Source organism: Hyperolius riggenbachi, chromosome 1 (assembly GCF_040937935.1).
Source record: "Hyperolius riggenbachi isolate aHypRig1 chromosome 1, aHypRig1.pri, whole genome shotgun sequence".
Taxonomy (NCBI): domain Eukaryota; kingdom Metazoa; phylum Chordata; class Amphibia; order Anura; family Hyperoliidae; genus Hyperolius; species Hyperolius riggenbachi.
This window is the reverse complement of record NC_090646.1, coordinates 298,694,551-298,722,096: the sequence shown is the minus strand read 5'-3', so window position 1 is coordinate 298,722,096 and position 27,546 is coordinate 298,694,551. Positions and strand designations below refer to the sequence as shown.

The 27,546-nt window shown below is 46.6% G+C and overlaps 1 protein-coding gene across 1 annotated transcript in view; it reads left to right on the top strand.

The window, feature by feature from the left end:
* The window catches only part of LOC137508681 (rho guanine nucleotide exchange factor 18-like), a 249,878-nt gene that overhangs the window by 29,035 nt on the left and 193,297 nt on the right, over nt 1-27,546 (top strand). The window contains exon 3 of the mRNA XM_068233775.1: nt 17,418-17,839. Coding sequence (XP_068089876.1) covers nt 17,418-17,839 — 422 coding nt within the window. The remainder of the gene's footprint in view (nt 1-17,417; nt 17,840-27,546) is intronic.

Sequence of the window (27,546 nt, the reverse complement as noted above, 5' to 3'; positions counted from 1 at the left end):
CTGTGATAAGGCACATCTAACTTGCCCTCATTGTCTATTAGGGTGTCATCTATCTGGATCGGGAGGGATTTATGAAAGGCTATGTAGACCCCCTAAGTCTTCCCTAAGGGATTATTACTGTGTAACCAAATCGGATACTGTTTGATTTTGAAAGTGGGGGTGGATAACGTCTTGAAGTGGGACTATTGTAAGATAACAATTTCAGCTCTGGCTTTGTGAAAGCCATATAAGATTTTGGAGCATTTCTCATGGATATTGAAGCCCTGGACATTAAAGGGAATGTTAATCGAGTGGAATATGGAGGCTGCCATATTTACTTCCTTTTCAGCAATACCAGTTGCCAGGCTATCTTGCTGATCTTTTGCCTATAATACTTTTAGCCATAGAACCTGAACAAGCATGCAGTAGATCAGGTGTTTCTGACATTTCTGTCAAATCTGACAAGATTAGCTGCATGCCTGTTTCTGGTGTGAGTCAGACACCATTGCAGCCAAGTAGACCAACAGGGGTCCAGGCAACTGGTTTTGTTTAAAGGGAAATAAACTTCTCACTTCAGGCTCCCTTTAAGGGAGACAAATTTCAAAGTCACCATTCACAAAATGTAAGAGAATCTGGGGATGGGCTATGCCCATAGGACTTTTCAGTAACATGACTAGCAAGAAGAGCAGAGGACGAGTGGGCCCCTATAGGTAGGTATAGAAACAAGTATGGTCTACCTGACTTTGGCTACACCCAGGCCTTAATGCGCAAGGTGTAGGGTATGAAGGCCATAAGGCAATGGTACTACCAGTTCCCACTAAACAATGATTCAGGCAACAAGTGTAATACAATTCTCAGTTGCACACAGGCATCAGATGAAAGTCACCAATAATCGTAGACAATCTCAAAGTCATAAAGTCAGGGGTCATACACAAATATCAGACAGAACAGGAATACACAAACGCATGGTCAAGCAGGCAAATGTCGGTACAGGCAGCAGGCCATACAATAGTCAGTGTTCAGGAAAAGGTTCAGACAAGGTATCAGTACCAACCTTACCAACAGCAAGGGAAGGCCAGCAACTAATTCTAGTGACTTAACTCTATCACAGGCAGCTACCAATTTCACCATCCCCACTTAAATACTAGTAACAGCCAATCAGGAAGTCTAACTACCGCAGCCAGCCAATTTTAAACCAGGCCTGTCTCTAGAGTTTGACTCTACATGAGTCAACCACTTTCTGCTTCAACGTGGGAACTGAAGAGTGTATGCTGAGTGTTCCTGTCGCCTGGCAATGCCAGAGTGCACGCAGACCCGTGATACTCACAGAGACACTGAACCCAAGTGAAAAGGTGCGTATCTGTACATGCTGACCACCATAGACCCCTGCTCCACTGCCAGACCCAGACTGGGGTGCGATTGTGACAAGTACTTTTTTGGCAATGAATATTAGTGTGTGTTCTTTGTAATAAATAAACTAAAAATAAAAATTCACATGGGTGGAATTTTTTCTTCTTCTTCCCGTTTGTGTCCTCTACCAGTGGCCTGGGAGTTTGTGGGTTCTGCACAGTATCATAGCTGGCAAAAGAGAGGATGTGGAGGTAGGGATTAGATTGTGAGCCCCTCTGAGGGACAGTTAAATGGCAAGACAATATACTGTGTACAGCGCTGTGGAAGATGCCGACATTATATAAATACAGTTCTAAATAATAATGTGGAAAGAGAAGGCCAAAGAGTTCCCAGCAAGAGTAGGTGACTCCTAACCTGGGGAAGTGGCTCTAAGGGTGGCCACTAATTGTCCCATGCACTCTAGTGGCCAGAACCTCAATGCCTCCCAAACTATTGCAACCCACAGACCGTCCAACCTGGTGAATGCAATCAATATGCTGAAACCGCTAGAATTGGGCAGCCGACAGGCTAGGAGGGAGCATGTGAGCGACACAAACACTTTACTACACAATATTTCGGGTACAAGGCTGCCACAACTCTCATTACAGGAGTGAAACCTTCTGACTATTATAAACCTGCAAATGAAAATTGTTAAATACTCTGCTCTTGCTATACAATATTTCAGGGTAGTGAATCTTCAGGAAGGCTAGGATTCATTCTGCATGGCTTAAAGCAGGTTTGCAGCTGAGAAAATGACTTGCAAGTCTTTTATTATAAATGCAATACCAATAATAAATATATACAGAAAATTATTAAAAGTAACAATTATAAAGCCGATAGACCAGATAAAATAAAAAGTGACAAAAGAAAATTAATACTTAGTGTTTTGAAATGAAATGTGTCCTCTGTGTGGAAATCATTTGTGTCTTTATACAGACCTAAGCCAGCCCCCTGGGCGTTATTTTATTTTTGGTGGGAAGCTTAAGTAAAAAATATGACATTTTCTATATCAGATCACGTTCATCGCAAACAAATAATAACACATTTACAATCCCCAAAGAAAATAGATCATATTGATATCAGACATGAATATTGTAACATTCTGTTACTGAGAAGTTTAACAACCCGGTTGCTGGATATGCCAGCTTCTTAAAGGACAACTGTAATAAGAGGGATATGGAGGCTGCCATATTTATTCCCTTCTAAGCAATACCAGTTACCTGGCTATCCTGGTGATCCTCTGCCTCTAATCAGGGATGCTCAAATTCGGATTTGGGAGATACCCGGATAGTTGCAATCCGGATATCTCCCAGTAATGCTGTGCGGGCTGGGCGGGGGGGTCAAGCTTACCTCTCTGACATCTTCTTCGCTCGTCCCTCGGCGCCTCCCACGATGCGGTCCACGAGGCGGTCACGTGACTACAAACACTTCCTCCTTCTGGGTTGAAGGAGGAAGTGTTTGTAGTCACGTGATGTGCGTGGACCGCATCGTGGGAGGCGCCGAGGGACGAGCGAAGAAGATGTCAGAGAGGTAAGCTTGACCCCCCCCCCCGCCCAGCCCGCACAGCATTACTGGGAGATATCCGGATTGCAACTATCCGGGTATCTTCCGATTCCGAATTTGAGCATCCCTGCCTCTAATACATTTAGCTATAGACCCTGAACAAGCTTGCAACAGATCAGGTGTTTCTGACATTATTGTCAGACCTGACAAGATTAGCTACATGCTTGTTTCTGGTGGTGTTCACACACTTCTGCAGGCAAATAGACCAACAGGGCTGCCAGGCAACGGGTATTGCTTAAAAGGAAATAAATATGGCAGCCTTCATTTTTTTCTCACTTCAGTTGTCCTTTAAAAGGGGTACCAAAACGTCCAGAGAGACGCTATGAATCAAATGATATAATTTTCATAACTATCTCTTAAAAGGGCATAAATCATACAACACAATTATTCCCAATTTGCTACAATGGTATGTGACAATCCAGCCCTGCGGTCCCGTCTAAATGACATTAAAAGACTAGTTGCTGGATTGCCAGATGATAAGGTGACAAAGCGCACCAATTCCGTCTAATCTGCTCCCGTTACGATTCGGGGCATACTTGCACCCTGATGGCTGGAAATACCGTGAGCAGACTGACACTAAAGATTGGTCGCAACACTGCCGACAGTGTAATGTAACAACCACTCACCAATCCAGTATTACTAGGCCACAAATGCCATCCAGGTCTCATGCACTAGAGACTTCTGGAGGCAAATCCACTGTTTGCACAGTAAACGGTTAAGATTGGTTGATGGTGCCCATTCATGTACAATCTCGATTGTATGTACAATCGGTAAACTAAAGATATCAATTTCTCGTTGGAAATCTGGTAATTTCACTGCCACCACTCTTCCAGTTCTGAAGGGAGGGAAGAGACTCTCGCTAGCTATTCCTAGAAGGAAGAAAATGGTTATGTGCAAACCTAACTAGCAAAATGACAGTTTATAAGAATCTAATAAACAATGCAGTGGTATGACCTTGGTCCTTGGTGAAAAGTCCAAGATGGCAAGTAATGCCATCTTGGATTTGAGATTAATCCAGATTTTGCCAGAGTCCAGATGGCTGTCGATTGATGGTAATTCGACGTCAGATTAACCACTTAACGACCGCCTAACGCCAATAGGCGTCGGCGGGTCGTTAGTGGTATAGCATGGAGACAGCCGCTCGATCGTGCGGCCTTTCCATGCCAGTTCACGGAGGCTGTCTCCGTGGACAGCCGGAGAGCCGCCGATCGCGGCTCGCCATCGAAATGTAAACACGCGGGGAAGAAATCCCCGCTGTTTACATCATACGGCGCTGCTGCGCCGTGACGTAGATCGGCGATCCCCGGCCTCTGATTGGCGGGGATCGCCGGCATATGATAGGCTGAAGCCTATCCTTCAATGCGCAGGATGGATATCCGTCCTGCGCAGCCCATGGAGGGAGAGGGAGGGACGGGAAGGCAGGGAGCGCCGAAAACACTGCGGAGGGGGGCTTTGAAGTGCCCCCCCGCAGATCACAAACAGCCGGCGGCGATCAGACCCCCCCAGCAGGACATCCCCCTAGTGGGGAAAAAAGGGGGAAGTCTGATCGCCAAGGCTCAATCCTGATCGGTGCTGCGGGCTGGAGAGCCCACGCAGCACCGATCACTGCAGAAAGCCCTGGTCCTTAAGTGGTTAGGTATAGGACGCTGGGCTCAGTGTGCCATTGTTTTAACCATCACTCTAGTTGGGAGGAGTTATGACACATACAAGTCCAGCCTTGTGAAATTTGAATAGAGGCAGTCTCCCTTGCACAGAGAGGACTTTTGGCACAATTCCTGTGTTGCCCGCTCTCTCCATGTCCATAGGTCACATCAAGAAACAGAATGCATATCCACGTTCAGCATAATTTTACGAATGATTTGATATGAAGTATGACAGATGTGAACTTTATAGTTGTAATGATCCGCTCAGCTGTCTGCACAGACAGACAGCTGTTTGACCATTCCTTAAGTCTGAGGGCTGCAGGTCTCTGGAAAAGAGACCTGTCTTTGCTTTGCAAGTTTCAGACCTGCTCTGCTGCTGAGGAATTTGCATACATTTGTTATGCAAATTGCCTAGCTGCCTCCTTTGAAGGCTGGCAGTATAAATACCATGTTCTCCCAGAATCCTTTGCTGGTCATCTTAATGGTTTGTTACTGCTAAACACTCCTAGAGTGTCAGCCTTGCCTGTTTGTTAAAGATTATCTTAGAGTAATTCTTGGGACTGTACTAGGCATTCCCTCTAGTGCAGTTGGATTGTATTATCTGTTTTGCCTGTACAGTCTTGGTGTCTCCATTGCCTTGTCGCCAGCGGCGGTCGACAGGGAATCTTTCTGTCTGTCTGGGGGTGCTAACCAGAGCAGCGGTTGCTACTGGTAGCCCCTTCTGTTTATCTGTCTGGATTGCACTTGCCCTTGTGGTAGTGGCAGTGCCTCCTTCTGTATTCTGCCTTTGGGGTGCTAACCAGAGCAGCGGTTGCTACTGGTAGCCCCTTCTGTTTATCTGTCTGGATCGCACTTGCCCTAGTGGTAGTGACAGTGCCTCCTTCTATATCTCTGCCTTAGGGGTGCTAGCCAGAGCAGCAGTTGCTACTGGCAGCCCCACCTGCCTGTCTGTCTGTCTTGTCTGATACGAACGCTTGCTGTAGGCTCGGTGAGGTAACCGTTAGCAAGCGTTCGCGTTCTCTACCTTGTGTTTGTGTGTCATTGGTTAGTTAGGGTGGCACGCTTATCAGTGGGCGCCTAACGCACAGTGCAGAAACGCGTTCGCTGTTGCAAATGAGTACGGTGTTCGCGTTTAGTTCGCGTTTGTTATTTTCTTTATTTGTACTGATTCTTGTTTGCTGTGCCTTGCTACTCTCATGCTCTGTCTAGTGTTGGGCGAACAGTGTTCGCCACTGTTCGGGTTCTGCAGAACATCACCCTGTTCGGGTGATATTCGAGTTCGGCCGAACACCTGATGGTGTTCGGCCAAACTGTTCGGGTTCGCCCGAACTGCTCAATGCCCGGCCGAACAGGGCCCTGTTCGGCCGAATACGGCCCCCCTATGGGGTCGCAGGCATAAGGGGGGAGCATGCCTAAGGGGGGACCCCCCCCCCCGCGATCGGGGCTTCCTCCCCCTTATGCCTGCGACCCCATAGGGGGGCCGTATTGCGGTATGTTCGGGTCCCCATTGACTTGCATTGAGTTTGGGGTTCGGGCCGAACATGCCGAACATCTGGACCATGTTCGGCCTGTTCGGCCCGAACCCGAACATCCAGGTGTTCGCCCAACACTAGTTCTGTCCTTCTCAGGCTGGTGTCTGTTGGCAATCGCCATTCTTGCGATTGCCTTCACGCTTTATTTCCGTTGATGTGTGTTCACCGTCGCTGGGGGGCGACTAGATTGGTGAACACACATTCTGTCTGTCCCTGTGCTATTTCTCTTTGAGGGCTAATCAGCCCTGCTTGATCTTGCTCGGACAATTCCCACCTGGCATCTGTGGCAGTGCACAGGCAGGGTTCGTCTGCACTCCACAGCTCCATCTGCCGGTGGGAATTGCCCTCTACCGGTGCATTGCACCTAACCTGGGTTCTCCAAATTACACGTTTGTGGAGGATTTCCGCCACGTCAGCGCACGTCTGGTGCGCTGACCACGGAAACGATTCCGCAAACGTTACAATAGTATTAAAGAGGTACTTTGAACCTGTCTTACTTCGGGTCTGGAAGTCTAATTGGTCTGTAAACCTCTCAGAACCAGCACCACGCTGAATCCCACAACTTATGCAGATTTGATGGGCATAGGAACTTGCTATGCCATGAATTATGAAGAAAATGTTAAGAAAATATGAATATTGGGAATTCCTGGGTCACAGTAGGTCAGCTGCTTCCAGGAGGACCTTGATAAGATCTGTCCCTTTTGCAGTTCTGGACGAAGGTGTCAAAGCTGGAGCTTGCTTGGCTCTCTAGACTCAGTAATGGCCCATACTCATGGGCTACAATTGTCGCCGCAACACGCGGTGCGCGCGTGTTGCGGCGACAGGTCGCCCGTGAGTATGAGGCGCAACACGGGCGCGCACCCTGAACCGTCGCTCGACGCTGCTGTCGCCAGGCGATTAGCTCGGTCAATTGCCCGGCGACAGTTGCCGCCGCAACTTCGCCGCAACTGTCGCTAGTCCGCGTGAGTATGCGGACTAGCGACAGCAACATAATTGAAAGTAGACGGCGACAGCTTCCGTCGCACAGCTGATCCCTCTTCCGCGTGTGTACGCGGAGGGACCTGGCGACGAGCTGTCGCCAGCCTGTCGCGTACACGCTCACGTGTGCTGGTGACAGGCCACTTATGTAGCCCGTGAGTATGGGCCATTAGACTCAGTTTATGAGGCTTTGTCAAGCTCATCTCTGATGGATGGGGCTATAAGCCTTCTAGGAACTCTGGTGAAAAGCTCTTCACACCTAAGTGAAAGGTTCAGCAATTAAAAACTATCAGTGATTGCTGGCAGAGCCAGGGAGAAGGGGGGGGAAAGTTAACCCCTGGGTACCCTGCTCTTTTTAAACGAACCCTTTTTCCTGTCTGCTGCCACTTTTTAATAGTGGCTACAGGGAAAATGTTATAAGGCTCTAACTATTTTATTTGGACGAATAAACTGTGTTTATTCGTCACAGGTGCCAGCAAGTCTGCCCTCATGCTGAGGGTGCTGTATAACCAAAAGGTCTTGTAATGAATAGCGGAGATGCCGCCACGTGGTCAAGCGGCAGGGCGGCTGTCTCCACGTTCCAGCAGGTGGCCTCTGCCACGCAGCAGCATGTCTCTGGTTCGCCTGGTCCTTCTAGTGCACACAGATGGAGAGCTACGCGCGCGCGCGCCAGGCGACAAGACTTTTATGCCAGCAGAAGGGGAATCAGCTGATCAGGCCAATCAACTGATCCCAGCTAGGTTCCGGATTGGCTGAGTGGCTGCGCTGCAGGTATATATAGGACTTGCCTGTTAGTTACAGGTTGTCTGTCGTTACGAATACTCACGTGTGAGCACTCAGACCTCAGTCAGATCTTACAGTGTGTTAGAACCAGTCGGAGCTGGGAATTCACACTTAGTCATATTCCGCTGTTGCTTCTATTGTATTACGTTACTGTTATCAGCCAGACTAGTTCCCAGGTGTTGAGACCAAGGACCTCACACCTAAGACTAGGAGATTGCTGTGTTGTTACTGTTATCCACCAGACTAGTTCCCAGGTGTTGAGACCAAGGACCTCACACCTAAGACTAGGAGATTGCTGTGTTGCTACTGTTATATTATAGACCAGTTCCCAGGTGTTGAGACCAAGGACCTCACACCTAAGACTAGGATATTGTGATATTGTTACCTGTTATGATCTCTGGCTTTCCTGACCACTCTCCTGTCACTGATTCGGTACCTCTGCCCATCTGTCTACCAGTTGCCAACCTTGCCTGTACCCGGTTACCGAATCAGCCTTCTGTCTCTGTACTGTGTCTACTCGTGTGTTGCCGACCTGGACTGTCTCACCCTTCTGGCTGTCACTCAGCCCTTGAGTGATCAGCCTTACTGTACTACTCGTGACACTAACTCTCCAGGTGTCAATTAGCTGCAAGGGCTACCTGCTCCTCAGGAAGACCTTGCAGTTCAGTCAGGGGGCTCTATTCCATAGGAGTCCACTGGCTGCAGTACAGTCTGATTCCCAGTCCATCAGGGAATCCTTGGCTGCAGTACAGTCTGATTCCCAATCCATCACGGAATCCTTGGCTGCAGTACAGTCTGTCTCTCCTCCGCTCAAGGAGGTCAGCTTGAGCTGTCAGTGGCCACCTGCACCTCAGGGGTCCACTGGCTGCAGTAGAGTCTTTATCTCCCGCTCCTCGGGAGATAACCTTTCCTTACTGTTGCACCAAACATTTTACCACATTGGGTGTCCTGTGTCAAGCTATACTGGTATTATTGGTGATTCTGCAGATCACACATAATCGGGTATAGCATCTGTATTATTGGTGATACTGCAGATCACCAATAATCAGAAATACTCTGTGTGCTGACACCAATCGTTACAAAACGACAGACCAAAAACAAAATATGGACGCACTCCACAGCCGAATTGATGGATTAGCCACCTCGGTGGATAATTTCATCAGGGTGCTGGATGGCCAACAGACTCAGATCACCGCTTTGTCTGGGACAATACAGGTCCTTCAAACGGCTGTGAATGCAGTGCGATCCCCTCCAGTTACAGACCTTCGTATGGCTGTACCTGAAAAGTTTTCTGGACATAGATCTGACTTTCAGAACTTTAGAAATTGAGTGTTGTCCTATTTTGAGTTAAGGCCTAACCTGTCGGGAACCGAAACTCAGAGGATTACGTTTATTAAGACCCTTTTATCGGGGGACTCACAAACATGGGCATATGGCCTTCATGCAGAGCATGAGGCTTTATCATCAGTTCAGGAGTTCTTTAAGGCTATGGCCATTATATATGATGATCCGGATATTGCTTCCACCGCTGAAAGGAAGCTTAATGCCTAGTACACACTAGCAATTTTGATGGATCAATCATTGGTCAATTTTACCACCTCCATGTAGTATGACCATTTACCTATATAATCTGCATAGAATTGAAAATTTGTTTGGCCCTCATACTACATGGAGGTGGTAAAATTGACCAATGATTGATCCATCAAAATTGCTAGTGTGTACTAGGCATTAGACTCTGCGCCAGGGTCGAGATCCGGTAGAGGTTTATGCAGCAGAATTCAGGAAGTGGGCTGTATCAGCTAGATGGGGAACATATGCACGGTTAGACTGTTTTTTGTCAGGTTTATTGGATGCAGTTTCTGACTTGATGTTAAGACATCCTAAGCCCAAGTCCATTGACGAGGCAATCTCTTTGGCAGTACGGGTAGATCGCCGGTTACGCTATCAAAGGCAGACCCGGGGTAGAAATGCTGTAAGATAGGTCTCCTACGCCTCCTCTCCACCTCCCACCTCTCGTCACCCCCACCTGAGCCAATGCAAATTGGACACTCTAAATTGACGCAGGTGGAAAAGAATCGCAGGAAATCAGAAAGACTCTGTTTATACTGTGCGGAGGAGGGTCACAAGTTCAGAATTGTTCTAAAAAGTCAGGAAATATTTGCCGCCTAGGTGTAGTCAGAGGTAATACCCTAGGCGAGCAGCCATTACCTCTAAACGATAATCGTCTGCTCCTTCCCTGCTCTATTACGTGGGAGGGTCAGACTGTTCCCACCGAAGCCTTTATAGACTCTGGTTCCGCGGCTAATTTCATAGATTATGATTTTGCAAAAAATTGGGGATCCTCTTGTTCCCTTTAGACCAACAGATTTTGGTCACTGCAGTAGATGACTCTCCTTTGCAGAGTAGACAACCTCTTTCTCAGACTCCTGTGTTGGTGTGAAATGTCAGGGTGCTACACAAAGAGAGTTAACAATTCCTTGTCCTGCATATGACAACCTCCACCATTATTCTAGGTATGCCATGGTTACAACTTCACTCCCCTCAGATTGACTGGGCTTCAGGTCAGCTAAAGAGCTGGTCGGCCCATTGTCATCATCACTGTTTGGAGAAGGTAACCGTTGTGCCACCAAGATTCAGGTTAAAGGTGTACCAATACAGTATGCGGAATTTGCTGACGTGTTTTGTCCCAAATCCGCAGATAAACTCCCACCTCATCGTACTTTCGATTGCCCCATTGATTTAAGGTCTGGTTGTATGCCTCCAAGGGGTCACCTCTATAATCTATTAGGACCTGAGAAAGTGGCAATGCAGGAGTACATCAAGGAAAATTTGGCCAAAGGCTTTATCCGCCCTTCTCGCTCACCAGCTGGGGCAGGATTCTTTTTCGTACAGAAAAAAGATGGAGGCCTCCGACCCTGCATTGACTACCGAGGTTTAAATAAGATTACAGTGAAAAATCGTTACCCATTGCCCTTGATTGATGATTTGTTCGCTCAGGTAACCAATGCCAAGATTTTTTCTAAATTGGATTTAAGAGGTGCATACAACCTGGTACGGATTAGAGATGGCGACGAATGGAAGACGGTGTTCAACACGCCCGATGGGCATTACGAGTATCTGGTTATGCCCTTCGGGTTGTGTAACGCTCCTGCCGTCTTCCAGGAGTTGATAAATGAGGTTTTTAGGGAGGTGTTGGGGAAATTCGTCTTAGTGTATCTAGACGACATACTGATTTTTTCTCCCAATCCTTTGGAACATCGTAAACATGTCAAATTCGTGTTAAAGAAATTAAGACAGAATTCACTCTATGCTAAGTTGGAAAAGTGCCTCTTCGAGGTTACGTCCGTTACCTTTTTGGGGTATATTATTTCTACGTCTGGTCTTTCCATGGATCCAGAAAAAGTCTCTGCCGTTTTGGAGTGGCCTCTGCCTGTAGGTTTGAAGGCACTCCAAAGATTCTTGGGTTTTGCCAAATACTACAGGAGATTCATCAAGGGGTACTCCTCGGTAGTTTCACCCCTCACCAGTCTTACCAAGAAGGGGGCTGACACTTACCACTGGTCAGCAGAGGCCCACTCTGCTTTTTCTACACTGAAAAAACTGTTCTGTTCTGCACCCATTTTGAGACATGTGGATGTCACCTTCCCCTTTATAGTGGAGGTCGATGCCTCAGAGGTAGGGGTTGGGGCTGTATTGTCTCAACGCTCTGGTTTGCAGGGCAAACTTCACCCATGCGCCTACTTTTCTCGTAGGTTCTCTCCTGCAGAGAAAAACTACGATATTGGCAACCGAGAGCTCTTGGCCATTAAACTAGCTTTTGAGGAGTGGCAACAATGGCTGGAAGGGGCAGAGCATACTATCACAGTTTATACAGATCATAAGAACTTGGAGTACATAGAGGGGGCCAAAAGACTTAGTTCTCGTCAGGCCCGTTAGTCTTTATTCTTTACAAGATTCAGATTTGTTATAACGTATACACCAGGTAGTAAGAACGTCAAAGCTGACGGCTTATCTAGATGTTTCGAGCCCGACACAGTGCAGCCCTCAACCCCTGAAACCATCCTACCTCAGAAAGTAGTCCTGGCAGCTACTGAGACCTGGAAAGACTGGACGGCTACTCTGAGTCCTTTTCAACAGGATGTTCCAGAGGGGAAGCATGAGGGAGTTATGTTTGTACCACTACCGTTTCGCCTGCAACTCTTACAACTGTTCCATTCCCATAAGAATGCGGGGCATCCTGGGGCTGCCAGAACTCAGGATTTGTTAGCTAGATGCGCTTGGTGGCCTACGCTAGCAACAGATTGTAAGGAGCTTGTAGAGGAGTGTGCAGTTTGTGCTAGAAACAAGCCCTCTCACCAGGCACCCGTGGGTACACTACAACCCTTACCAGTGCCAAGTGAACCATGGACTCATTTGTCAATGGATTTCGTAGGAGAACTCCCCAGGTCTGAGGGCAAGACGGTCGTTTGGGTGGTAGTAGATAGGTTCAGTAAGATGGCTCATTTTGTTCCCTTGAAAGGACTCCCCTCATCCCAGGAGTTGGCTGATCTCTTCATCCAGCACGTTTTCCGGCTGCATGGCATTCCGGAAAATGTGGTGTCAGATCGGGGAGTCCAGTTTCTGTCAAAATTTTGGAAAGACTTTTGCCATCAGCTGGGTATGGACCTTTCATTTTCATCAGGCTACCACCCACAGACCAATGGTCAGACCGAGAGAGTTAACCAGTCCCTTGAGCAGTTTCTCAGATGTTATGTGGCAGATGCACAGTCCGATTGGGTGAAGTTTTTGCCATTTGCGGAATTTGAAGAGTTCCTCTTCTGGATTTTCCCCGTTTCAGGTAGTTTCGGGGAGATCTCCCAAGTTTGCCCCGTTGCCGGTGGCATCTACCTCATTTCCGGCCTTGGAGGACTGGCAGAGAGCATTGAGGGAGATCTGGGGAATGGTTAAGAGAAACTTGGGGAAAGCCTTCCAGACTCAGAAGAAACAGGCAGATAAAAGACGGTCTGTAGAGTGGAAGTTTTCTCCAGGGGACATGGTGTGGGTATCTACCCGGCATTTAGCTTTAAAACAACCGTCACCCAAACTTGGACCTAGATTTATAGGACCAGTGACCAGAAAGATTAATAATGTCACTTATGCGATTGATCTCCCAGCCTGCATGAGAGATGTGAGATCATTCCATGTGTCTCTGTTGAAGCCGGCAGTACACGTGGATTCCTCTTCCCCCCCGTGATGGTCGACGACCAACCTGAGTATGAGATCGAGAAGATTCTAGACTCTTGTTTAGTGCAAAATTCTGTGCAGTATCTGGTTCACTGGAAGGGGTATGGTCTGGAAGAAAGAACTTGGGTGCCGGATTGTCGCATGCATGCGGAAGAACTAAAGAAAGAGTTTCATGACTTACACCCTAGGAAGCCGGGTGGAAAGTGTCCGGAGTCCACTCCTCAGGGGGTGGGGTACTGTAATGAATAGCGGAGATGCCGCCGCGCGATCAAGTGGCAGGGCGGCTGTCTCCGCGTTCCAGCTGGCGGCCTCTGCCACGCAGCAGCATGTTTCTGGTTCGCCTGGTCCTTCTAGTGCACACAGATGGAGAGCTACGTGCGCACGCGCCAGGCGACAAGACCTTTATGCCAGCAGAAGGGGAATCAGCTGATCAGGCCGATCAGCTGATCCCAGCTAGGCTCCGGATTGGCTGAGTGGCTGGGGCGGCGCTGCGGAGCGCTGCAGGTATATATAGGACTTGCCTGTTAGTTGCAAGTTGTCTGTCGTTGCGAATACTCACGTGTGAGCACTCAGACCTCAGTCAGATCTTACAGTGTGTTAGAACCAGCCGGAGCTGGGAATTCACACTTAGTCAGATTCCGCTGTTGCTTCTATTGTATTACGTTACTGTTATCAGCCAGACTAGTTCCCAGGTGTTGAGACCAAGGACCTCACACCTAAGACTAGGAGACTGCTTTGTTGTTACTGTTATCCACTAGACTAGTTCCCAGGTGTTGAGATCAAGGACCTCACACCTAAGACTAGGAGATTGCTGTGTTGCTACTGTTATATTCTAGACCAGTTCCCAGGTGTTGAGACCAAGGACCTCACACCTAAGACTAGGATATTGTGATAATGTTACCTGTTATGATCTCTGGCTTTCCTGACCACTCTCCTGCTCACTGATTCGGTACCTCTGCCCATCTGTCTACCAGTTGCCAACCTTGCCTGTACCCGGTTACCAAATCAGCCTTCTGTCTCTGTACTGTGTCTACTCGTGTGTTGCCGACCTGGCCTGTCTGACCCTTCTGGCTGTCACTCAGACCTTGAGTGATCAGCCTTACTGTACTACTCGTGACACTAACTCTCCAGGTGTCAATTAGCTGCAAGGGCTACTTGCTCCTCAGGAAGACCTTCTTGCAGTTCAGTCAGGGGGCTCTATTCCATAGGAGTCCACTGGCTGCAGTACAGTCTGATTCCCAGTCCATCAGGGAATCCTTGGCTGCAGTACAGTCTGTCTCTCCTCCGCTCGAGGAGGTCAGCTTGAGCTGTCAGTGGCTACCTGCACCTCAGGGGTCCACTGGCTGCAGTAGAGTCTTTATCTCCCGCTCCTCGGGAGATAACCTTTCCTTACTGTTGCACCAAACATTTTACCACATTGGGTGTTCTGTGTCAAGCTATACTGGTATTATTGGTGATTCTGCACATCACACATAATCGGGTATAGCATCTGTATTATTGGTGATACTGCAGATCACCAATAATCAGAAATACTCTGTGTGCTGACACCAATCGTTACAGGTCCCTTGCAGGTTTGCAATTCACACTTAAAGGAGTTTTCAGCCAAATTACCTAAAATGAGCTTTACTCACCTGGGGCTCGGCCTTACTGCGGCTGCGCAAATCGCTGCTGTCAATCACGGACACATGGTCCGCAGCAAACTGTGCAGGCGCAGAACTACTGTGCCTGCGCAGTTCGCTGCGGACCACGTGGCCGTGATTGACAGTGGCGATTCGCGCAGCCGCAGTAAGGACGACCCCACGCCTGAATAACGAGAACGGAGACCAGGACTAGTGTTGGGCGAACAGTGTTCGCCACTGTTCGGGTTCTGCAGAACATCACCCTGTTCGGGTGATGTTCGAGTTCGGCCGAACACCTGGTGGTGTTCGGCCAAACTGTTCGGGTTCGCCCGAACTGCTCAATGCCCGGCCGAACAGGGCCCCTGTTCGGCCGAACAGGGCCCTGTTCGGCCAAATACGGCCCCCCTATGGGGTCGCAGGCATAAGGGGGGAGCATGCCCCGATCGCGGGGGGGGGTCGGAAATTCCCCCCACCCCCTCCGCTAGCGCTCCCCCCTCTGCCCGCTTCCCCATACAAAAGTTTAAGGAAAGTACCTGTAATAGTGGATGGCCTGGCAGTGGCACTGTGGAGTGAGGAGGAGGAGTCCGGAGAGTGACGCGTTGAGGGAGGCCGGGCAGCGGGCGGTTCAGCGGTAGTACCCTTGTGGTACTTCCGCCCTTTCTCTGACCTCACGCCTGCTGCCCGGCCTCCCTCAACGCGTCACTCTCCGGACTCCTCCTCCTCACTCCACAGTGCCACTGCCAGGCCATCCACTATTACAGGTACTTTGCTTAAACTTTTGTATGGGGAAGCGGGCAGAGGGGGGAGCGCTAGCGGAGGGGGTGGGGGGAATTTCCGACCCCCCCCGCGATCGGGGCATGCTTCCCCCTTATGCCTGCGACCCCATAGGGCCCCCAAAAGCGGGATGTTCGGGAAGTTCGGGGTTCGGCCCGAACATGCCGAACATCTCGGCCATGTTCGGCAAACTTTCCCGAACCAGAACATCCAGGTGTTCGCCCATCACTAACCAGGACAGCAGCGGGGAGCAGAGCAGTCGGCGTGGGACAGTTGGCTGCAAGGGGCTGGAAAGAGCCCCAGGTGAGTAAAGCTCATTTTAGGTAATTTGGCTGGTAACTCCTTTAACTTTGAGGTGCTCTGCTAAAGAGAGACTCTTTTGTTCCCGGTAGTTTGAGGAAAAATGTTGTCAGCTCAAGAGGACAGCTGTAATCACATGAATAGACAGACCACAGGTTCTGCTGTCCCTAGACATGCAATCTGGATTGAAATTGTGAAACACAATCAGAAAACCGATTGATTGCGTTTCTTCACGATACGTTCATGACACTAGTGATACAATTTGCTGAACGATTGGTTATGAATAATTCTTCGCATGAACGGTTGGAATTTATAGTTTGAGACCACTAATGAACAAAAATCTCCTAACCAATCCAATCAGATGAATGAAATTGATTAATTTTTGGAACGATCCCATCAATCTGATTGGATTGGTTAGGATATTTTTGTCCATTATTGATCCTAAACTATGATTTCCAATCGTTCATGTGAAGAATAATTCATAAACGATTGTTTAGCAAATTGTATCATTAGTGGCCACCGTAAGAGATCCCAAGAAAAAATCTTTGTACACAAGGAAATACTTATATATTCTCACACACTAAGTTATATGGGTATATTTGCCAACATTTTATGTTTAGTCAATAAATCTGTGCAAAAATAATTGATATACTGTACTAATCTACCATGTGGCATATTGGGGACAGCGCCAATAGTGTCAGAATGGCACTGGCGCTGCACTTAAAACAATATTTATCGTTTTATATGTTAATATTTTTTTTTGCAGGGATCGGGCTGGAAAGGCAGTGGGCTGGCAGCGGGGGTCGGGCTGGAGAGGCAGCAGGGGTCTGGCTGGAGAGGCAGCGGGGTCAGGGTGGAGAGGCAGCGGGCAGTGGGCTGGCAGCGGGGTTCGGGCTGGAGAGACAGCGGGGTGGAGGGAGGATTACGCAGCATGTGTAGACATTACCTCGTCCCGGCCGGCGATCGCTCCTTCACTTCATAGCTTGCACGAGTCCTGCATCCAGCCAATCACCAGGCGGTTTCAGTTTCCGCATGGTGATTGGCTGGATGCAGGACTCGTGCAAGCTAAGAAGTGAAGGAGCGATCGCCGGCCGGGACGAGGTAATGTATACACATGCTGCGTAATCCTCCCTCCACCCCGCTGTCTCTCCAGCCCGACCCCCGCTGTCAGCCCACTGCCCGCTGTCTCTCCACCCTGACCCCGCTGCCTCTCCAGCCCGACCCCCGCTGCCAGCCCGCTGCCTCTCCATCCTGACCCCGCTGCCAGCCCGCTGCCTCTCCATCCTGACCCCGCTGCCAGCCCACTGTCTCTCCAGCCCGACCTCCGCTGCCAGCCCGACCCCCTCTGCTAGCTCCCTGCATTGTTCAATGGCACACCGTTCTGCTGTTTTATAAAAGGCTATTTACCATTTTAATGTATTTACATTAAAACGGTAAATAGCGTTTTATAATCGGCAGAACGGTGCGCCATTATTTCCTCCGCGTCATTTTTTTACTGTATGCGTTATATTAGCTTAGGAACATTGCAGTTTGATTTATAAATCATATACCATTACATTTCAAGAACATTTACATTCTATACATGAATTTTCTAATTTTTTAGTTTATAGATCACATTACTTTTTTGTCTTTAGGATGACCAGTCAGATGACCTGGATGATCACTACTGCAGTGACATGGTTAGTAGCAGTGAAGATCTACTTTCATTGGACTCTTCTCTTCAAGGAACTGAATACTACAATGATCTAGAACTAACTGAGAATAAGATTGTGGACCAAGAGACTACAAAGGTTACAATCCCTAGATTGTGTGTTGCTAGTGGTACCAACATTAGTTTTGATAATGGAGAAGTAGTAATTACTTACACAAAGCCACTGCTTTGTCCAATGCCTTTGAATGTCGGTACTCCTTTAGAATCTCAAATACATAAGGAAAAAGGATCTAAAGATGATGTGACAAGACCTAAGGAAACCATTCCAATATTAGTTAGGTCATTGTCAACTTCTAGGAGACACAGTTGGGATGATGCAGTGTCACCAACAGATACAGCCTGCAGGTAAGGTTGTCAATATTTCTGAAAAATATACAGCAATATATATATATAATCTAAATATTTGTGTTCTCCCACTTTGACTCTAAATAATTTAAGTGACATTCCACTTTTGTTGAAAAATTTATATAAACATGTATCAACACTGCACATTCTTTGTAATTTAATGTTAAACATTACCTTCAATTTTCAGCTAGCTATGAATTTCCAACATTTTAATTGAAATGTGGTAGTAGTAGTCTGTTCTCAGATTGCAGTAGTTTGTAATTGTCTGCAAAGAGCAGGAACAATTTTTGCATATTTTCAGACCCCTATCTGCCCCTAGGGCACCCAATCACCCGCCCACACCCTCAGAACGACCTCAGACCCCCCCAGACCTCCCCTCCCCCTGTGTACTGTATACATCTATTCTCCCCTGTAATCACCTGTCAATCACCTGTCAATCACCTGTCATTCACCCGTCATTCACCCGTCAATCACCCGTCAATCACCACCTGTCACTGCCACTTATCAGATCAGACCCTAACCTGCCTCTTACGGGCATCTGATCACCCTCCCACACCATCAGATTGCCCCAGACCTACCCTCAGATCACCTCCAAAGTGCATTGTTTACATCTGTTCTGCCATCTAATCACCCACTGATCACCGGTCAATCACCCATCAATCACCCCCAGTCACCACCTGTCACTGCTACCCATCAGATTAGACCCCTATCTGCCCCTAGGGCACCCACTCACACGCCCACACCCTCAGAACGCCCTCAGACCCCAGCCCTGATCACCTCGCCAGTGCATTGCTTGCATCTATTCCCCCCTCTAATCACACCTTGAGACACCCATCAATCACCTCCTGTCACCCCCTAGCACACCCACCCATCAGATCAGGCCCTAATTTGCCCCGTGTGGGCTCCTGATCACTCAGCCAAACCCTCAGATCCCCCTCAGACCCTCTTCCGATCACCTCCTCAGTGCATTGATTGAATCTATTTTCCCCTCTCACCAACCCCTGAGACAACCATCAATCACCTCCTGTCACCCCCCAAGCACTCCTATCCATCAGATCAGGCCCAATACAACCTGTCATCTAAGATGCCACACTGCTTATGACCGGTTCCACAAAATTTGCCCCCTCATAGACCACCTGTCATCAAAATTTGCAGATGCTTATACCCCTGAACAGTCATTTTGAGACATTTAGTTTCCAGACTACTCACGGTTTTGGGCCCGTAAAATGCCAGGGCAGTATAGGAACCCTACAAGTGACCCCATTTTAGAAAAAAGACACCCCAAGGTATTCTGTTAGGCGTATGATGAGTTCATAGAAGATTTTATTTTTTGTCAAAAGTTAGCGGAAATTGATTTTTATTGTTTTTTTTTCACAAAGTGTCATTTTTCACTAACTTCTGACAAAAAATAAAATCTTCTATGAACTCATCATACACCTAACGGAATACCTTGGGGTGTCTTCTTTCTAAAATGGGGTCACTTGTGGGGTTCCTATACTGCCCTGGCATTTTAGGGGCCCTAAACCGTGAGGAGTAGTATAGAAAACAAATGCCTCAAAATGACCTGTGAATAGGACGTTGGGCCCCTTAGCGCACCTAGGCTGCAAAAAAGTGTCACACATGTGGTATCGCCATATTCAGGAAAAGTAGTATAATGTGTTTTGGGCTGTATTTTTACACATACCCATGCTGGGTGGGAGAAATCTCTCTGTAAATGGACAATTGTGTGTAAAAAAAAATATCAAAAATTTGTCATTTACAGAGATATTTCTCCCACCCAGCATGGATATATGTAAAAATACACCCCAAAACACATTATACTACTTCTTCTGAGCACGGCGATACCACATGTGTGGCACTTTTTTGCACCCTAACTGCGCTAAGGGGCCCAAAGTCCAATGAGTACCTTTAGGATTTCACAGGTCATTTTGCGACATTTGGTTTCAAGACTACTCCTCACGGTTTAGGGCCCCTAAAATGCCAGGGAAGTATAGGAACCCCACAAATGACCCCATTTTAGAAAGAAGACACCCAAAGGTATTCCGTTAGGAGTATGGTAAGTTCATAGAAGATTTTATTTTTTGTCACAAGTTAGCGGAAATGACACTTTGTGAAAAAAAAACAATTAAAATCAATTTCCGCTAACTTGTGACAAAAAATAAAATCTTCTATGAACTCACCATACTCCCAACAGAATACCTTTGGGTGTCTTCTTTCTAAAATGGGGTCATTTGTGGGGTTCCCATACTGCCCTGGCGTTTTAGGGGCCCTAAACCGTGAGGAGTAGTCTTGAAACCAAATGTCGCAAAATGACCTGTGAAATCCTAAAGGTACTCATTGGACTTTGGGCCCCTTAGCGCAGTTAGGGTGCAAAAAAGTGCCACACATGTGGTATCGCCGTACTCACATACTAATGTGTTTTGGGGTGTATTTTTACACATACCCATGCTGAGTGGGAGAAATATCTCTGTAAATGGACAATTGTGTGTAAAAAAATCAAAAAATTGTCATTTACAGAGATATTTCTCCCACCCAGCATGGATATGTGTAAAAATACACCCCAAAACACATTATACTACTTCTCTTGAGTACGACAATACCATATGTGTGGCACTTTTTGCAGCCTAACTGCGCTAAGGGGCCCAAAGTCCAATGAGCACCTTTAGGCTTTACAGGGGTGCTTACAAATTAGCACCCCCCAAAATGCGAGGACAGTAAACACACCCCACAAATGACCCCATTTTGGAAAGTAGACACTTCAAGGTATTCAGAGAGGAGCATAGTGAGTCCGTGGCAGATTTCATTTTTTTTGTCGCAAGTTAGAAGAAATGGAAACTTTTTTTTTTTTTTGTCACAAAGTGTCATTTTCCGCTAACTTGTGACAAAAAATAAAATCTTCTATGAACTCACCATGCCTCTCAGTGAATACCTTGGGATGTCTTCTTTCCAAATTGGGGTCATTTGGGGGTTATTTATACTATCCTGGAATTTTAGCACCTCATGAAACATGACAGGTGGTCAGAAAAGTCAGAGATGCTTCAAAATGGGAAAAGTCACTTTTGGCACCATAGTTTGTAAACACTATAACTTTTACCCAAACCAATAAATATACACTGAATGGATTTTTTCTTATCAAAGACATGTAGCACAAAAATGTATACAGAAATTTTACTTTATTTGAAAAATGTCAGCACAGAAAGAAAAAAAAAATCATTTTTTTGACAAAATTCATGTCTTTTTTGATGAATATAATAAAAACTAAAACTCACAGCAGCAATCAAATAGCACCAAAAGAAAGCTGTATTAGTGACAAGAAAAGGAGGTAAAATTCATTTAGGTGGTAGGTTGTATGACCGAGCAATAAACCGTTAAAGCTGCAGTGGTCTGAATGGAGAAAAAGGCTCTGGTCCTTAAGGGGCGAAAAGAGTGTGGTCCTCAAGTGGTTAAAGGGAAGGTCCAAGCAAAAAAAAAAAAATGAGTTTCACTTACCTGTGGCTTCTACCAGCCCCATGTAGCCATCCTGTGCCCTTGTAGTCACTCACTGCTGCTCCAGTCCCCCGCTGGCAGCTTTCTGACCTCAGAGGTCAGGGCCGAATTGCATTTATTTTTACAAATTCCCGCTAGTGCAGGAACATTAACACATACATTTTTACGTGTTAGTGGTGCAACGTGTACATTTTTGTTCCTGCACTAGCTGGAATGCGTAAAAATGTATGCAATGTGGCCCTGACCTCCGAGGTCAGAGAGCTGCCAGCGGGGGACTGGAGCAGCAGTGAGTGACTACGAGGGCACAGGATGGCTACATGGGGCTGGAAGAAGCCCCAGGTAAGTGAAACTCATTTTTTTTTTGCTTGGACCTTCCCTTTAAGGAACTCTAAGTTCAACAATGCATTTGTGTCACAGGAGCCCTAGTGGTAAGACCGCGAAATGCCTTTCAAACGGTGCCAGCGCACGGATCGTGCAAACTCTGGTCGCAGTCAATGCGTAGGAATTGGCCGCAGACAAACCAGAAGGGAGCCTGTGAGGTACGGTAATTACAACTTTACACAATATTTCAGGGTATCTGCCACCACCTCTGTTTTCTGAGACAGGGGAACTCACTAACTGGCTATTTCTCGACCTGCAAATAAAACGGTTAAAACACGCTGTATTCTGTCTAGCCAACAACAAACAATAGTAGCGTCTCTTCAGAGACCTGGGATCAGTTTCTGTGTATGCTGAATAATAGGATAGCTAGAACAACAACTGACGATAGCGTCGGTTTATTGAAAGCAATATAAATAATTAATATATACAGACAATTATTAAAATCAACAATTATTGAAACATTAATAGCCAGTATGAAAAAATAAAAGAAAGGGAGAAAAATACTTAGTTTCATGGAAAATGTCCTTTTGTGGGAAAATCATCAAGTCCTTGATTTCAAGTTCCGCAGAGTTCTTTGTTTCAGCTAAGTTCAATCAAAATGGCCACCACTTGTTTATCACGGTGGCCGTATGTTTATGAAGGTGGAAAAATGGAGGAATCAAGGCCCGCCTGCCAGCCATGTGCTTTTGATGAAGCTGGTTTGGGGGTGTGGCAATGCCGGCCCCCTCTGAGTCACCCACCAATGACAGTTCATTCCCTCTGAGAGATTTTAGGTTTTAAACTTACAAACTGCCGTACCTCACAAACGATACCCGTTATATTTAGGGGGATAACAGATTAATACTTGTCGGAAAATACAGATTAATATGACATCAGACACGGCTAGGGCAGTGGGTCCAGTTCTTGAGAAGGGTCATACCTCAATAACCGGACGGACTATTACAATGAATTTCATATCAGCACGATGGCCAGATTTTACCGAATAAGACTATATGAATTTCATAGCTGTGCGATATTCGGTTTTCGTATACCGACAGGAAATCATACCACCCAGGCTTTCAGATTGGCCATTCATCGGTGCCAAGAAGTCTGGGGGGGAAAGTAGGTTTGGAGTAGCCCCCTGCTGGGGAGGGAAGCCTACTCTGAATAGAGTCCCAAGCTGGTGACTAGAGAGGTATTGGAAGATAAACATTCTAAGCGAATTAACACATCAAAAGACATCCTGCATCTAAGTCAGGGGCAGAGGAGAAAAACTTGTACTTTAAAAAAAAACAGGAATGTCCGTTCTGATTCCTGTAATGGCTGCACAAATTTAGCCAGACAGCGATCAGAAATTGGACTACGCGGCTCCTTACAATTCGCCCGCGTTTCTCATGGCTGTTCCGTGACAATTTGCCTTTATGAATCATGACTGTGACTGTCAGACCCCTGCAATGCATTGCGGGACTTGTAGTTCCTTAACAGCTGGAGAGCCAAGTTTGCAGATCACTGATCTAGGGTGTTTATCTTGGGCACCAGTGCGCAGGTTTTTTTGTAATTGAACACCATCTATTGGTTTTACAGATCACAGGGGGATTTGCAAGTGCTTGGCTATACAGTAGGTGAGTGCTGGCACACGAGCTAAGCACAGGACATGGAAAACCATGGAAGGTGACCATCATTTGGGCATAGGTTTTGGTTAGGTGTGGTTTTTGAGTTAATGTAAGGTTTTATGGTAGGGGAGATCAGAGTTAAAGTAGTGTTAAAGGGTTAAAGTTAGGCATTTAGGAAGTGGTTTGTATTAGGGGGGAGTTAGGGGTCAGGAATCAGAAGGGCTTTGTTCTGGGATGGCAGGAAACCATACTGAAAATGTGATAAAGGTACTGGTCACAAAGCAGCTGTTATGATATCTGTTTCCGGCATCTTGGGGCACACTTTTGCATGCACAGATGAGGCTTGTATTTTATGTAGTCTGAAGGAGTTAGTTTATGCCATTAGGCTTATGACATACATGCTCGATACATGTTACAACGTGTGCTTCGGCGAAAATGTGCACCCACATGGCTAAGGCGCCAAATTTGAAAAGCATATTTAAATTCTTGGTAACAGTCACTCAGTGCTTTCTCTTCCATACAGCTCAGAACTAGTTTACTGGAGCCAGTACCTTTGATATCATTCTTGTTCCTCTCACCGGGTAGTTTTGACCTTGAATCGTATCTGTTCTCCTGTTGCCGAACCCTGTCGGTACCTGACCTCTGTTGTCTTCTGCCTGCTCTGAACTCTGACCTGTTATTATTTCTGCTAGTTTGCTACCTGTCCTTGATCCCAGTTCGTTACTGTCTACTTTTCTCTGCACCTTTTTCAGCGGAATTATAGGTTCTCTTTGCCACCGGTGGAGTGATCCAGTTGACTACTAAGCAGCAAAGTAGTCTGTTGCCACTAGAGGTAGCGACCCGTCATTTCTTAAAGCGGTATCGTCACCATAAAAAATCAAATTTCAACAGCAACTGGTCTGAGTGTATTAAGTGATAAAGATGCTAATCCTGCATTCATAACTTTCAAAACTTTTTCTGCTGTTATGATTTGGAGTTATCACATACTTGATGAACACTGTCCCTTTAGTAGTAGTGCAAAAGAATTGCATGCTGGGGGTTCTTTTTATCTATAATCTATTCATTCTCTTCCCTTTATTTCCCTGCCATCTTCTTATCTGAAACCTAATCCCCTACTCACTTGTGTTTACAAGCAAGGCTAAGGCGACTCAGCGATTGGAGGAGACAAGAAAAAAAGTAAAGGGCAGAAATGACATCACGAGTTAGCCTTAACTGTGGGCAAAAGACATGGTCCCCACCAGGAACAGAATTCTCGTAATTTACTGTATAACATTCACTGAAATCAAAATGTGGACAGTCTAATACATGTGTTATGTAGGTAGGTCAAGTATTTATCTACTTATATATGTGTTTTTTTCCCTGGCATAGTATGGCTGATCCTACTGCTTTAAGGGGTGTTCTGGTGAAGTCCCATAGCCACTTACACTTCACCTTAGGAAAGCCTCTGTCTATCACTGGTATCAGGCTCATAGTTCACCTGTCCGTAATAGCAGCACATTCCTGATACTTTAACAATGTGTTATGATCATGTCTGCAGCATGTACTGCTGGCTGCAGTTTTACTGAAGACCAGCAGTTTTTGATGTCATTACATGCATTTTCTTGCATAGTTTGGGTTGCACTCAAACTAGTTGCTGATTCCATCTGTAGTGGCTCTGCAGTTCTGGCCAGCTCAGGATTGAATAATTACCATTCACCTGTGTGGGAATCTGCATGTCTGCTCCCATCGGATGACCTCAGTATAAAGATCTGCTTCCTGCAGGGCTCCTCGGGCTATCATAGTTGCAGATCAGTCTATTACTCTGTCTGGCCCCCCTCGCTCCTAGATCTCCTGTGGACTGCATTGACTCCTGCAAAGGGGTCAGTGAGTCCTTCTAAGTCCTGTTCTGTTTATTCAGTAATTGTTACTTGCTAGTCTTGCATCATATATCGGTTCATCGCCAATATATACGCATACTAGCGTGTTTGTTATTTTCCTTGTATTCGTGCTACGTTAATACAGGGGTAGGGAACCTATGGCTCAGGAGCCATATGTGGCTCTTTTGATGGCTACATCTGGCTCACAGACAAATCAGTAGGTGTTGATGCACTAAGCTACACTGCTCAAGCAGCGCAGCTTAGTGTGGCAGCGCAAGTAACATTTTCAAAGTAGGCATGCTACTGCTGTAGCGTGCACTGCTAACTTACTCGTGCACGCCCAAAATGAACAACGGCTGCTCCAATTTTCCCACTCTGGATCCTGTCAGGTCCAGTGACTTTGTAGGACGAGATCCTCATACTTTGATTGGCCCAATAGGCTGCCTGTCACATGTGCAGGGATCTCGCCCTACAAAGTGAATCAACCCCCAAGTCAGCTAGCTAATTGTACAAGCTGTTAGTTGGTATTTCTCCTGTCTGGCTCTCAGAGAAATTGCTGATGTTGCTGAAACCCAAAAGAAAAGCTGAAGACGTGTCTGACACTTCCACTGCCCGGAGGATCAACTGTATACACATCACCATGGCAACAGGGACGTGAGCCCTCTGCTGCACATGTGCACCGTCCCAGTTTGAAAAATATCGTATGGCTGTCATGGAATTAGATTTTAAAATATGTGGCGTTTATGGCTCTCTCAGCCAAAAAGGTTCCTGACCCCTGCGTTAATACATCAGTGTCGCTGATATATACGTACTCCAACTGTTTATTTCCTGTGTTCAGTTAGTCAGCTTTCAGCACGTTTTGGTAGGTTGCACGTATCGTGATCACCCGTGCTTAGCTAGTCAGTCCTGTTCCTGTTGCCTTGCGTGGATTGCGCTCGCTTCTGCGTAGAAGTAGCGAATCCTTCCTAGTCCTGCTCCAGTTCTTAGTTAATGTTCCTTGCTTATGTCATATATCGGCTTATCACCGATATATACATATGTCAGTTAGTAGTTTGTAGTTCATTGATAGCTGTAATCGTAATACGCTAGGAAATCATACCTATTGTATATTTGTGTATTACGTCTGCCTTCTTTGACTCTATTTCCCGACTATTCTGTCCTGTCCTTGTGAGGCACGCCATCACTGCAATCGCATTGGCTGCCTCATTCCAGTCTGTCTTGTTATGGAAGCTTGCTGTCACTTAAGCAGTGACTAGTTAAGCAAGCGTTCATTCTGTTACCTGTCCTGATCCTCTGAGTTCTGGTTTATGCGCTCAGCGCTACCTTGCGTTGAGCCACTATAGTGGAAGGATTGTTTGTGGCTGTTCGGATCTACGCCTGCTCTGTGTGCCACATCTCCTGTTGGAGTCAGTCCTCTCCTCCACTAAACTGGGGATATCCTGGTTCCTTGTGCTAGCGTGTGTACCTCCTTCACGTCAGGTTATGCATGTCGTGCTGACTGTGGAGAATATACCACCAAGCGTAACACAATTAGCACCAGAAAAAGCTAAAATTTCTGGGCACCTCTTATAAATGTACACTGGTGGCTATTGAGCAGCAAAGCAGTCTATCACCCACTAGGGTAGGCAGCCCAGTATCCCTTTCGTTGTGCTCTGGTGAAGACCCATAGACACTAATGGTAGATTCTGTACCCCAGAAAAAGATGAGATGGGAAAAAATCTCCAGCTAGACTTTGACTTACGGGTGTTAATGGATAAGTATAGGGGAACAGAATTTCCCTTAGAGTGGAACTGAATCACAAGCATCTCAGTCCAATCATGTATTGACTAGTGGGCATACTGCTGATGAGTTCTGTGCACTCTGGGGTAGTAAGGCTGTGTGTGAAATATAGAAAGTGGAAAGTATCTCATATCAGATGGTAATTGGAAGGATAACTTTTTTTATAGGCCTACAAGTCTGGAAGTGATTGGACAGAACCAGTCCAATTTAAAATCAATTATTTGTGTCATAGACAATTGTCCTCTAAGAGGTTACTCCTTTGTGATGGTCAGTAGGATGCTGATTTTTGAGTTGATGGAAAATGTTATATTCATTCTGTGAACATATATACAGCTTGGACATTGACTAGAATCATTAGATAGTGTATTTAATTGGTCCAATTACAAGCTGTATAAATCTGCATTAAAACCTTTGTATCACCTGGAAAATATGTGCATTTCATTGACCATCTCTGTTGCTCCTCATTCACCAAGATTCATATAAAATATAATGGTGTATTTATACTTACTGGGCTTCCTCCAGCCCCATTAGGTGCATGGGGTCCCTCAACGTCCTCTCCGGCCGCTCCATTCTCTTGTAATGATCCCTGGTAATCTGACTGGCCGCTCTCTTC